This window comes from Crocuta crocuta, unplaced genomic scaffold (assembly GCF_008692635.1).
Source record: "Crocuta crocuta isolate KB4526 unplaced genomic scaffold, BGI_CrCroc_1.0 scaffold266, whole genome shotgun sequence".
Lineage (NCBI taxonomy): Eukaryota > Metazoa > Chordata > Mammalia > Carnivora > Hyaenidae > Crocuta > Crocuta crocuta.
In genome coordinates this window covers 5,799,359-5,812,824 of record NW_027531005.1, presented here as the reverse complement: position 1 = coordinate 5,812,824, position 13,466 = coordinate 5,799,359, and the positions used below count along the sequence as shown (strand labels likewise).

Below are 13,466 nucleotides of genomic sequence, written 5' to 3'. Positions count from 1 at the left end.
TAAAGACTCTATACTCAAGGACTACTAAACAGCAGAGAGAAGTAGACGAGAGAAGAGGAAGGAACAAGGAAACTGAGGAAGGCATCAATGGAATGGAAATCTGATTGTTCTTGAAAGGAGAAATGGTAGGGAAGTAGGGAAGGCATTTCAGAGAAAATAAATACAAATCACCATCACCAAACGTTATTTTTCATCACAGAACTCCAATGATCACCTGGAATTGTACTGTTTAATTTGTCTCCTCTACTAGAATGTTCCTTCCATGAGGGTAAGAATCTTTCCTGTTCCCTTCCTGCAAGATTCCCAGTTTTTGGAACACAGCACACACTCAAATATTTACGCAATGAAGGAATGATTACAAAGCTGAATTAAACATGAATGCAGTTTTTCATTGGTAGCAAACCTATATGACAGTAAAAAAATTAATTACTTACCAATATACCAAAGGGGCCAGTATGTCACATTATAATATGAACTAATCAATTTTCCAGTCCTGAAAAAATTAAAAAGGCTTTTCAAAATCTTAACAACAGAAAACACCTAAAATCAAAACAAACACAAAAACCTGTAGAACCAACCACTGTCCTCTTCAAGTTTCACCTTTTTTGACTAAGTAACTTACATTTCAGTATAGATCATTCCAGCCATAGATACATTTAGGAGGCCCCAGGCTAAAACCACTTTCTTAGCTTCCGTTTCTTTTCTCATCTTGATGGTTCTGTCAATAAGAGAAGCACTAGGACTTGACTCCCCTTGCATCTATCCAAAAACAAAAAGCACAGGAATTAACGAAAAGAAACCACTTCTCCATTTACGAAATCCAACTTGGGTCCTTTATAATAGTAACTAAGAACTGCACATGTCTTTCCTTATCTTTAAAATAGCTTTCCAATACTTTTTATTTCATGACTATCGTGTGAAAAGGGAGCCCTAAATTATAACTTTATTGGCACCATATTGTTATCAACAGAGAACCTGCTCATCGCTTCACAGAACAGCTTCAATGAATAAAAATGCCTTATTTTGTAATTTAAAGGGTGGTGATTTTACGTGCAATTATTCCGTATTGTGTTCGGAAGGTCACAAAGTCTGGCTAATTTAAACAACTCAAAATACCAAGCGTTGAGAGAAAATATTCCATATTAGCTATAAGCCATTAAAGACTCTCCTCTTACATCTTCACGCAGAAGCCATTACCCGCCTACGATCCTAAACAACTCTACACTCGGACCGCTGGGCGCCAGAGACCCCCGTTTTGTGTTGCTGATAAAGTGTAAGGATTGAGGTTTTCTAAGGGTGAACACTCCTGATGTGAAGGGAAAGAGAGCCACTGGGGAGTGTGCAGTTTGGGTCCATGTGGGATTTATATTTCCTTTGTTTCGCTAAGCCTCATCTCCTGCAGAAAAACATTTTAAGACTTCCGCATCTGGAGTCGTATCCCAAAAAGTAGAGCAGCACTCTTCCCGCCACCCAGTCCGCGAGTCAAAACTTCCCAGTCCCGAGAGCTTCCCTCCCTGGGTCTCTCAGCACACACTTCAGCAGCCCCTAACGCTTCTTCCTTCCTTTTCACTACAGGTGGAGGGACGCCTGGCCACACCCCCCTTCGGAGGAACCCTCTGCAGATCAGCAGTCGTGGAAACCCCACGGCACGCGTGGACTCCGCGTCCTGCAAGCACAAAAATGACCCCGAAAACCCACCATGTTCTTCGGCCGGAAGCTGCTGGCTCGCGCCACCCTTTACTGCACATGCGCGAAGCCAAGCGCTAAGGCGAAGGCAACCAGTTTGCCGGACTAGTTACCGGAAGAACGGACCTTCTCGCGAGATGAGGAGGGTGGGGCGGGCGGCTGGGAGCCCTCAGGGGTAGGAGCGTTACCAGGGAAACAACGTTTGGGTTTGTGGCTCCTACTCAGCTGCGGGGAGAAATTCAGACCAAGTTGTGAACTCGCAGTAAAAAGTAATAACTGTAACAAGCTGAGTTTCTATGTATTAATATAATTTTAGCTTTCTTAGGGCGTTTATGGACTCACATTTTAAGACAGATTTTATTAAAGCAGGGTAGCTAATTGTAGGGTAGAGAATGTGGTAACGTGTCCAGATACCCATCAGCCTCGTCAAAGCGTTTCTCACACAAAAAAACGTTCTGACCCAATGGAAATTCTTAAATATTCTTGTAATAAGGGTGCAGCAGTGAGAAGAAAACCCCAAACGTGTCAAAGTTGCTAGTGGTTTTGAGGTTTCAAAAAATCCAGTCGTTCCTTTTCTTGCATATTCTTCGGAAGAACTAAGCCTGAGGAAAAGGTCCATCAGGGAGTTCAGTTTGGTTTTATTGAACAAATACAAACGCCTACAATGTGCCGCTGAGCTGCGCGCAGGAATGTGAGAGTGGAGCTCCCTTGTTGGTGTCTGGAGGAGCTCAGCCAGCTGGTGCCCTAGGTGGGCAGGAGAGTGGGGCGCGATGAGCCCAGAGGCGAGCTTCCTGGAAGAGGCGATGCTGGCCTAAAGCACAGGGCCAGCAGCCAGGAAGAACAGGGCACCATTGGGGATGTGGAGAAATGTTACCCTAATGAAAACGCCTTTTCACAATAAGCTAGCGGATTGTTACATCATGTACGTCTCAATGACCAAAATGTTTCCTAAAATGCATCAAAAGTCAAATAGAAGAAAATTAAGTTTCCTTAATAAATAAGAATTGGTATTTATTTATTGCAAATTAATGGAATCTGCAGGTATGCTATGCTCTTAAAGATCTAACATATTTTAAACTGCGATTTTAATAAATTTTAGACTGCCTTAGCAGCAGTAGTGTTTTGCTCTAGTTTTAGATTGAGACGAACTAACTCAAAAATTGTTCAAAGTGAAACGGCTCAATGTAGAGTCAATAGTATACCAGGTTCCTCCCCACCCCATCTCTCTTTCCTAAAAAATTGTATACACTTGATGTCATTTCAACAGACACATCTTTCCTCTCTTGAGGTCCTTAAGTTACTGTGCATTTGTTGAAGGCTTAAAAAGGAACACTACTACTATCCAACTTTGATATATATATAGCTGGCATTATGTATTAGTTTGATAGGGTTACCGTAAAAAGTAACTGGAGTGGCTTAAACCACAAAAATTAATTTGTCCACAGTTTTTCAGGTTGCAAGTCCAAGATGAAGACACCAGCGGAATTGGTTTCTCCTGAGGCCTCTTTCCCTGGCTTGCTGATTTCTATGTACTCACAGGGCCGTTTTTTTCTGTGTCCACATACCCCTGGGGGGTGTCTCTTCCTCTTATAAGGACACAAAGGTCTATCTTTATGACCTCACTTAATCATAATTATCTTTTTAAAATTTTTATTTATTCTTGAGAGCTCATGAGCAGGGGAGGGGCAGAGAGAGGGAGAGAGAAGCAGGCTCTACACCGTGAGTGCAAAGCCCTATGTGGGGCTCCAACTCAGTGGAGCTCCTGGGTGACTCAGTAGATAGGGCTTCCTACTTCAGCTCAGGTCATGATCTCATAGCTTGTGAGTTCAAGCCCTGCTTCAGGCTCTCTGCTGACAGCTTGGAGCCTGGAGCCTGCTTTGGATTTTGTGTCTCTCTCTCTCTCTGCCCCTACCCTGCTTGTGCTCTCTTTCTCTCTCACAAATAAATAAACATTAAAAAAAAATGAAAAGAGTCCGACGCTCAACCCACGGAGCCACCCAGATGCCCCTCACCTTAATTGTCTCTCTAAAGGCCTTCTTTGTGGTTATAGTCAAATTGGAGGTTATTCATTCAACTTACGAGTTCAGGGGAACACAATTCAGTCTATAACAAATTAGACCTATGTATGTTAATTTACATATGGTATGTGATATGAAACATATAAAAGACTGAAAAAATGAATGGATACCTCAGAGATGTAGATTTTATAGGCATTAGAATTTAAAGAAAATACAGTATATACAAATTTCAGGAAAATAAAAAAAAGATTAAGGCAGAACGCACCCTATTGACGTAGGGGGTAAATACCATAAACTTTCATAGAAATAATTTAGGGAAATCTTCCAAAAACTTTAGAAATCCAGGGAGGGTTTGTCAGTGCCTGTCACAGTTACTGAGGCATATGTCATAATAGGTTGCTAAGGAAACGGTCATACGCATGGAGTGAAGTACTTGCCAGTCATCTTCATTCCTTTGAGCATGCTTTATTTCCAGAGCAAGAAGCCATCATGGGAGACCTTTTATCCTTATTTTGGGAGGTGGATCCTCCCCCTCTACCTTTAAGTTTTACTATCCCAAATCAGGATTATGAATGCCAGAAGGATGACTCTTGTGGGGCAATAGGGAGCTTCCTGCTTTGGTACTTTGTCATTCTATTGGTCCTGATGTTCTTCTCGCGGGCTTCTATCTGGGTAGGATATCCTATTTCATTTTAAATGCTATAATAATAGGGGATTTTCCACAAAATAAATTCACTTTACTTCGATGAAACTACTTTTTAAAAGTTATTTTAAAAGTAACGCCATCTCGTTCTAGAGCATCTAAGAATATAGAAAAGGGTGAAGAAGAAAATGTAAGCTAATGTAATCCTATTCTTTAGAGATAACCATTGTTACCATTTTGGAGCATATTCTAGTTTTTTTTATTTTTCTCTATCTCGATGTATTTCTCTCCATCTCTCCTTGACCTTACATTGTTGGCATTGGACTGTGCATAGTTTCATATCCTGCTTTTTAAAAATTTAATATTATATTGGAACACTTCCTCAAATCATGTTCACACAGCAGCACTCTTAATGACTGCATAACTTTGTCTTGTGGTTACAGCATACCAAATCCGCAATTCTGAGACATTTAGGTTGTTTGCAGTTTGTCCATAGGCTATGTAATGCTGGGATAAACTTCCCTACTGGTTAATGACCTCCAAATTCCTTTCATAGCCACGTAATTCTAATCAAAGACACAAAAGCTGCCGTATTTATAGAATACGTGTTGTAGGATTTGGGAGTTTTTAGAATGAGGCAATATACTCTCCCGAAAGATAAGATGCAGAACTAAACTAAATTAAACAGAATGAAACTCACCATTCTAGACCACCTACTAGCAGAAGAAAATACCATCCTCTTAGGAAAGAGGTAGCCCAATTTTTCAGGACTGGGAATCTCCAACATGTTATGAGTAACCGAGCTCTTATAAATTGCTGACATGGAGTCCTTGCTGGCCATTAATACAAGCTGATGATTAATCAAACCACCATCATTTGGCATTACGGTCAGAACACCGGGCTGGCAATGGGCAGACTGAGTGCTGCATCAGCTGTAGGAGGAGAGGAGGAGGGTTGTTATATCTATGCCAGCTGGATTCCATTATAATAATCAGAGACTCTTCCCTCACCACCTCTTCCCCCTAAGAAGTTTCATCTAAAGTTTAAATGCTTCTTCAAGTAGATACTTTGCCAAAAGGAGATTTAGAATAGTGATCGCTTATATGTGTCCTAGACTCCCTAGCTAAGTATATTGAATTTGTCTGGATTGGCCAGAAAAGATACTTTAGAAAATTAACAAAAAATTGAAATTGATTCCTGGCAATTTCATCATGAAGACCACTTATAAGGTCTAAGCTATTCTTCTGCTCCTTTGCTTGCATAAGCTCTTTGGAGTTCTAGAGCTCTGAGCTTTATGGACCTGAAGAGAGCATGTGGTCCAGTCTCTGGACCTTTCTATAGGCAAGTAAGATATCAGTATCCCTCCTTTTTTTTTTTTTTTTAATTGATAAGCCCCAAGGAAATCAAGTGACTTGTCCAATATCACACAAGTGGTTAGTGACAGAGGAGAAATAGACCAAGGTTTCCTGCCATATAATTCGTTTGCTTCAAAGCATAGCTGAAATGTTGAATTCAATCTATTCAGTGCTGATTAAAACCTTAATTATCTCAGAGGTTTCGTCTTTCATTTTGTACCTTTATGGCAGTTACAATTGGCTGAACTGCTTCTCTGAAGGGTCCCAGATTTGAAATCTGAGAACCATATGAGAGCTAGTTAAGAAGGATGGAATTTTTCTTTCACTTTGAACTTCATTTTCTCTGCTGAACTATGAGCCTTTATTTACAAACCTTGAAGTCATGGTGAAAGCGTGATGGAAATGTGGTGGTAATTATCCTCCGAGGTGAAGCACAGGGATTTCCTCTGGATTTGCCACTCTTCAGGTTGCATTTACCTTTTTGCTTTTGGAGACTAGAAATACTATATTTAGTTTACACATTTGTTTAGTGTTTATTCAGACTGCTAGTGCTGGTATTTTTCCAAACAATACCAGTCCAGGCTTCTCATTTTGCATATATGGAAACTGAGCTTAGGAGGTGTTAAGTGAATTGGGGAAATTGCAGGTTTCCCTTGGTAGAAAGACAGAGCCATAGCCCAGATCTCTCCACTATTCTACCCTATTCCTCAGCGGGCTCTGCTGCTGTTCTTACTCACGGACTCATACACAGATAGTTAATAAAATGCTTTGGGTAACCACAGTTCATATGATTCCACTTAGCTTGATGAAAAATCTTTCTTTAGGATTTTGTGATTATATTTTGATGTGACATCAAGTCAAATATAGAAGCTTTCCGTGAAAATGATATAAGCCTAGTAAATGTGTTTTTTTGTTGTTGTTTTTTTAATGTTTTATTTCTGAGAGAGAGAGAGAGAGAGAGACAGCATGAACAGGGGAGGGTCAGAGAGAGAGGGAGACACAGAATCTGAAACAGGCTCCAGGCTCTGAGCTAACTGTCAGCACAGAGCCCGACATGGGGCTCGAACCCATGACCCGTAAGATCATGACCTGAGCTGAAGTTGGATGCTTAACCGACCGAGCCACCAAGGCACCCCTAGCCTAATAAATGTTTTTAAACATTCCTCCCTCCCCTTCCATTACGAAAGTATGCATTATAGAAAATGTGGAAATTATAGGAAAGTGCAAGAAATGAAATAAAAACCACTCCAGATTATGTGGAAATAACCAACTACTATTAACATTTAGGTTTTATAAACAGCTAATCATTTAATAATTACCTCTATACATATTCAATTTAAAATAAGCCCCCAACCATTTTTATTTATTTTATTTTTTATTTTATTTTTAATGTTNGACGCTTAACCGACTAAGCCACCCAGGCACCCCCCTCCCCCAACCATTTTTAAAATAGTGGTCTCCTTTATATATATAAATTTAAATCCAAGTTAGTTAACATGTAGTGTAATAATGATTTCAGGAAGAGAATTTAGTAATTCATCACTTACATATATGTAACCCCCAGTGCTCATCCCTAGAAGTGCCCACCTTAGAGCCCATTGCTCATTTAGCCCATCCCCCCACCCAACACTCAGCCGGCAACCCTCAGTTTGTTCAAAAGAGTGGTTTCTTAAAAGAAGATTCCATTCTTAACATTTTCAGAGACTGGTTGCAGTAACCCAAAAAGCGGAGAGGCACCTGGTTAAAGATACTTGCCTGCTATTGCAGGGATCAGATATTAAGAAAGGAATGGGCCAAGGGTCCTGGATTGTAGTTACGAAGACCCAAGTTTGTCACTTTCTACCCAAAGGAAGTTTGACTTTCGACAAAATTCATTTTTTCCCTAATTGTAGACAACTTAAAAAGTTACAAGGAAAACTAACCCTGTTTCATTCAAACTCAACAGTTGCTAACACTTGTGGACATCGCTTAGTCTTTTTTCATATTTTTAGCGAACTGGTGATCGTATTGCATATACAGATTTGCCTCTTGACTTTTAACGTAATTTTTAACATGATTTTTAACTTAATATTACAATGTGCATTTTCTTATGTTGCGATATGCCTTTATTATAATAATTTTTACAACTATATATTATAATTGTATTATTGTACAATAGTTTATGTAACCATTGCCTCCTTTTGAATTTTGAATTTTATATTATCCTAATTACACTCTGATTATTTTTGTGCATAAAGTTTTCTCTCTTTGGGGGGATTATTTCCTGGATTATTAGATTCCCAGTGAGAATATTATGTGTCAAAAGTGTTACCAGTGTTTCTAAAATTTTTTATACATTCTGAAAGAGTTGCTTTATATTTATATCTTTTGGCAAAATCATGTTCAGCATCAAAAAATGGGGCACTGATCTGAACAATGGAATTTATTTATGGAATATTGGAGTAGAATATTTGAAATTGGAACTGTTCAAAGAAGTCCATTCCTTTTTTGTTGCCAAATTCACAGATAGTATGTTATGGTTGCATTCTGGAGGAAAGTTTCTGAAGGATTTAGGAGATATTGAATTTATGAACTTTGGTAAAGATCTTCAAGCATTATAAAAAAAAAAGATCTGATGAAATATCCTTTTACAAAGTAATTTAAGGGGTGCCTGGGTGGCTTACTCTGTTAAGCGTCCGACTTCGGCTCAGGTTATGATCTCGCTATTTGCAAGTTTGAGCTGTGCTGCCAGCTCAGAGCCTGGAGCCTGCTTTAGATTCTGTGTCTCCCTCTCTCTCTTTGCCTCTTCCCTGCTCACACTGTCTCTCTCTCTCAAAAATAAATAAACATTAAAAAAATTTTTTTAAGTAATTTAAAATGAATCCCAGTACTATAAAATCTGTTTTTAAATGAGTTTTAGGAGCACCAGCAGCGGATCAGTCAGTTGAGTATCCGACTCCTGATTTCGGCTTGGGTCATGATTCCAGGTTTTTGGATCAACACTGAGCCTGTTTGAGATTCTCTCTCCCTCCCTCTGTCCCTGCACTTCTCCCCTGCTCATGCTCTTTCTGTCTGTCTGTCTCTCTCTCTCTCTAAAAAAAAAAAGATATTAAATGATATTTCTTTACAATGTGAATACAGGAAAACTTGATAACCTATAGATCCTCATCAGTATTATTTTCTCTCAAATCTTTGTTCCATTTAGTTTGTTCAAAACATGTTGGCAGATTCTGCATCAAAGCCTGGTCTTCCATGGGCAGCAGAAGTAAGATCACTGTAATAGGAACTCAATAGGAATTTATTGAATGGTACTGAGTGTTTACGATTAGACATTATCCAAGAGTCTAGGGCAATGGTGTTTTATAAGGAAATGTAAGTGAAAACCAACCGAGATTGCTATTACTAATCTGTATTTCCGAAACAGATGTCAGAGAAGAAAAGGGATGAGGACAGTGGGGCCAGCACCTCGGTCAGTAAAGGTGAGTGCTGGTGCATATTTGTTATTGGACTGTGAGGAGAGAAATATGTGCTGAATGTGGAAAGTGAAGTTTGGAAACAAACAGCCCAGAATGGTTATTAGACCTCTCCAGACCTGTGGTGGCCCCTTACGTGAGCTCCTGGCTTTAGCGCAGGACAGTTTACCTGCTTTAGCAGAGCTGCTAGAGGCTATAAATTACTGGTAGGTAGAGTTCAAGTTCTCTTTGCATTCCTCAGCCTTCTCCCTTCATATAGTTCCCCTTTCACATACCTTTATTGTTAGTGTGAGCTTTATACGACATCTTTTTTAATAACCTAGAAGCAGCGGTGTGCTGGTAAATGTTTTAACAACCAGCTCTCAAAAAATGTGTATGTGTATATACATGTTTTTTTTTTTTTAATGTGGCTGATAGAAAGGACGTAGGTCACACAATTTACAAGTAGTAAAATAGGTAACACACTTTTATGTCAAATTCCATACAGATCGCCAGTTCTAGCAAAATACTTTCCTTGATTTTTGCCAGGCCCTTGCACCCTTGGCCAACCTGTGGCTGCAATGGACAAACAAGTATAGTTCCAATATGAATGCTCTTTTCCTTTAAGTTAAGGAGTAAGATTAAAGAAACAGGAAGCTGTATGTTAGAACTTAACTTGGTTGTCAATGATGTGACTTCTTTGCTGAATTGGATAATAGTTTTAGAATACCCTGGAAGAGTATTTGTTTTCAGGTGCTATTCACAATGTGGTGGCTACAGGATGACACCTTTTTTTAAAGTTTATTTATTTTGAGAGAGAACACATACACACACACACACACACACACACACGTGTGAGTGGGAGAGGGACAGAGACAGAACCCCAAGCTCCATGCCCCATGCAGAGCCCAACATGGGACTCAATCCCATGGTCAATGATGATTAGACATTATCAAAACCAAGAGTCAGACACTCAGCCGATAAGCCACCCAGACGCCCCATGACACTTTAATTTGTATTTTTTTAAGTTTATTTATTTATTTTGAGAGCGAGAGCACATATGTGTGAGCAGGAGAGGGACAGAGAGAGAGAGAGAGAGAGGGAGAGAGAGAACCCCAAGCAGGCTCCATGCCCAGTGCAGAGCCCAACACGGTGCTCAATCCCATGACCCATGAGATCATGGCCTGAGCCGAAACTAGGAGTCAGACACTCAACCAATGAGCCACCCATGCACCCTGTGATATTTTTATTTTGTATTTTTTTTAAGTTTATTTATTTATTTTGAGAGAGAGGGTGAGAGACAGAAGAGAGAGAGAATCCCAAGCAGGCCCTGCACTGTCAGTGAGGACCCCAATGTAGGGCTTGAACTCATGAACCAGAGATCATGACCTGAGCTGAAGTCAAGAGCCACTCAGGTGCCTTGTCCATGACACTTTCAACTGTGATCTACGTTAATAACATGTTCCGTATCACTTTAAGCCTAGACAACCCACAAAACCATAAACCAAGACCTGATTTTTAGTGCTTGTTGATTTTTATCCCACCCAGCAAAACTGATTTCAAATTACCAATGTGATGTTACTGAATGTGGAGTTGGGAAGAGATGCAGAGAAGCACATCATCACATAGTATTTCCAACCAGATACGACAGAAATAGCTTTAAGAGCATACCTCATAATAAAATGTAATAAAATAATTAGGAAGTGATTAGTTTTGAATATTTATTACATTTATGTATCATAAATTGATTTAGTGGTGAGTTTGTATAACTTAATTTTTACTAATGGCTGTGTTTTAACAACGATCTTATTAAACTCCTGAAAGTTTCACAATCCATTCTTGCCAGCCAGCTGGTAGAAGACAACTCCAGCACACCACTGCATAAAGAAAAGATCCTTTTGAGTTTCCCGCTACCCAGATCACGGTCACATACATACTTGAATCTTTAAGACTTCAAGGCAAGGTTAGAAAGGGTCCTTCTCTGGAAAAGCTTGGAGACCTTTCCCTTGATCTTATATCTGGGGCCCACAAAACTTCAAAAGCAGTGTGTCAAGCATCTGTTTGACCCTTCTGGTCTTTAGGAGATTTGGTGTGGTACTGGAAGATGCAGTTAGCCACCAACACTTCCAAGTAAGTGGAGAAAAGTGATGACTTGGCAAATGCAACTGAGAGTGAGTGTACACACACTATAAGCTTCCTTAGGTAAGATGAAGTTATAGTAACCAATAATATGTCTAACATATTGATTTGTTTCATTGGTTGTTAGCAAGCAAAGATAGTTCCTTCAAGCGGCAAAGCAAAGGTGGTGACTGGGACTCTTTACAAATGATGAAAAAACCAAAGCAGAGCCAATTCACCCCTGTAACTGACTCAGAAGTGGCTTTGGTCAATGCGTATCTTGAACAAAGACAGGCCAGGCGCCATTCTCAATTCAGCCAGATGACTCAGACCCAACAGGATAGTGATAGTACTGAGTGTGACAGTGAAGAATCTAACTCCGGAGCCTCCTCGTGGAAGGAGAGTGAAAGCGAACATCACCCATCACCAGCTAGTATTAAGAAGAGGAAAACAGCTCAGAGGCAAAGGAATGTGGGAAGTTACCAAGTCAGGGAAAGGCCTTGCCTCCACTGCAAAGCCATGAGAACCAATGAATGGTTGACACGCCATTTCCTTCAAAATACTTCAGGAACAACCCTCACGAAGGCAGATATTCAAGAGGAAACTTGTGTACCTGACAGTAGCACAAAATGCAGTAAATTTTGAATTTTATCATGTCCTTACCTTACTTGAAGCCAAATGAAAGAGATGAATAAAACACAAAAAATCACCAGATCTCTAGGTGAGGAGGCTTTTACAATGAAGTCTCTCTACTAACAACAAAAACATACTTGGAACCCAAGAGGTAAAATGTCAGATAATCCTTTGTCCAAAAACAGGCCAGTGAATTTGTTTATGGCCCCATTAGAACCTCAAAGATCTGCATCTACTACGGTTTTTTATTCAAAAGAGCGGAAGACCTATTTTACTCCTCACATACATGTATTTTGTTTATATCTGTAATACAAATAAAGAAGCTCTTTGAAAATATATTTATGTTCAGAAACCATTTAAATTTATTCGTGTGTTTTGATTGGCTGGCTGACTGAATGAATTAGGTGACACTGGTTGGCATGGAATGGACCACATTCTCCAGGTCCATATTTTCAGGTGACACTCTCTGAGCTGTATCACTGCACATGTATCAGCTACAGTTGATGAGGAGGAAGAGAGCCTGGAGAAAGACCCGATCCTCAGAGTAGAGCAAGGAGGGAAGGCAGCATGGCCCCAAGGGCCACTGGACCGTGGGATGTCCATGGTTATTGTCCAAAGGGCGTGGCAAGTGTTAAAGAAAAAAATTTTTTGACACGTGTTAAATATGGTAAGGAGAACTTTATTCAAGACAACTGTACTGCTCACTTTGGCAGCACATATACTAAAATTGGAACTATTAAAGATTAACACAGCCCTGGCGCAAGGGTGCCATGCAAATTTGTGAAGTGCTCCATACTTTTAAATAAGTCAGACAGAGAAAGACAAAGACTGTATAATCACACTTATATGTGTAATCTAAGCAAGCCAAACTCACACAAACAGAGAATAGAACAGTGGTTGCCAGGGGCTGGGGCTGGAGAAAATGAGGAGATGTTGGTCAAAGTGTCCAAACTGCCAGCTGTAAGGTGAATACGTTTCGGGTTATCTAATATACAGCATAGTGACTCGAGTTAACAATGCTGTTACAATTCCACAGTTGAAAGTTGCTAAGAGAAAATCTAAAATGTTCTCACCACACACAGCAAAATGTTAATCATGTGAGGTGACAGAGGTGCTTAATAACCTTATTGTGGTAATCTTTCACGATATATATGTGTATCAAATCATCATGTTGTACCCCTTAAACTTATACAATAAAGTTGGAATAATATCTCAATAAAGATGAGATTAAAGAATTAAAAAAAATAACTCTGCCACAAAGTGCTACAAAAGAAAATCTATCAACCATCGCTTGAAAAGAGAAAGACTATTGTAATAGGGGTCAAATCTCTTGCAAAAAGGGAGGAAATCAAGCTCAACTCCAAATACAGCAAGGACAAGGGGTGATTTATAGCCAAGGAGCAAGGTAAAGGGGTTAATGAGTGGAAGATTACTATGAGGAGACCTCAAGGATAGAGGATTCTTGCCAAACTGACCTAACAGGATTCTTGCTAAAGATAGCCAAGGACTTAGACATCAAAGATAGATGATGAGGATATGATCCGATATGAAGAGTTGGGAAGCTCTCACTAAAGTTGCTTAG

The 13,466-nt window shown here is 39.8% G+C and overlaps 2 protein-coding genes and 1 non-coding gene across 5 annotated transcripts in view; 2 read left to right on the top strand and 1 right to left on the bottom strand.

The window, feature by feature from the left end:
- Positions 1-3,099, bottom strand: part of TMEM209 (transmembrane protein 209) — a 32,112-nt gene extending 29,013 nt beyond the window's left edge. For 2 of the 3 annotated variants that reach the window (XR_013336740.1, XM_077770728.1), the window contains exons 1-3: positions 1,699-1,753; positions 623-759; positions 435-493 (exon numbers count right to left, since the gene is read on the bottom strand). Coding sequence is in view for 2 of the 3 variants with exons in the window: in XM_077770728.1 (XP_077626854.1) it covers positions 435-493; positions 623-759; positions 1,699-1,701 (199 nt within the window). In the remaining variant the exon portion in view is untranslated. Of the gene's footprint in view, positions 1-434; positions 494-622; positions 760-1,698; positions 1,754-3,080 lie in introns of those variants that run through there. The other variant, XM_077770729.1, reaches the window with a different exon arrangement.
- Positions 3,100-4,134: 1,035 nt separating this feature from the next.
- On the top strand, positions 4,135-12,222 carry SSMEM1 (serine rich single-pass membrane protein 1). Its single transcript, XM_077770730.1, has 3 exons — positions 4,135-4,376; positions 9,106-9,160; positions 11,400-12,222. Exons 1-3 carry the CDS (start codon positions 4,194-4,196, stop codon positions 11,894-11,896), a joined length of 735 nt encoding a protein of 244 aa, XP_077626856.1. The 5' UTR covers positions 4,135-4,193; the 3' UTR covers positions 11,897-12,222.
- A 359-nt stretch (positions 12,223-12,581) lies between these two features.
- On the top strand, positions 12,582-12,684 carry LOC144237115 (U6 spliceosomal RNA). The gene has a single exon (XR_013336766.1). It is a non-coding gene; the product is annotated as a U6 spliceosomal RNA (small nuclear RNA).
- The last annotated feature ends 782 nt before the right edge of the window (positions 12,685-13,466 follow it).

Excerpts from the sequence above, each read along its gene's own strand:
- SSMEM1 (XM_077770730.1), top strand. The coding sequence starts at position 4,194 with ATGGGAGACCTTTTATCCTTATTTTGGGAGGTGGATCCTCCCCCTCTA. Across the intron at positions 4,377-9,105 it reads TCTCGCGGGCTTCTATCTGG|ATGTCAGAGAAGAAAAGGGA; the intron begins GTAGGATATCCT and ends TTTCCGAAACAG. Across the intron at positions 9,161-11,399 it reads CAGCACCTCGGTCAGTAAAG|CAAGCAAAGATAGTTCCTTC; the intron begins GTGAGTGCTGGT and ends ATTGGTTGTTAG.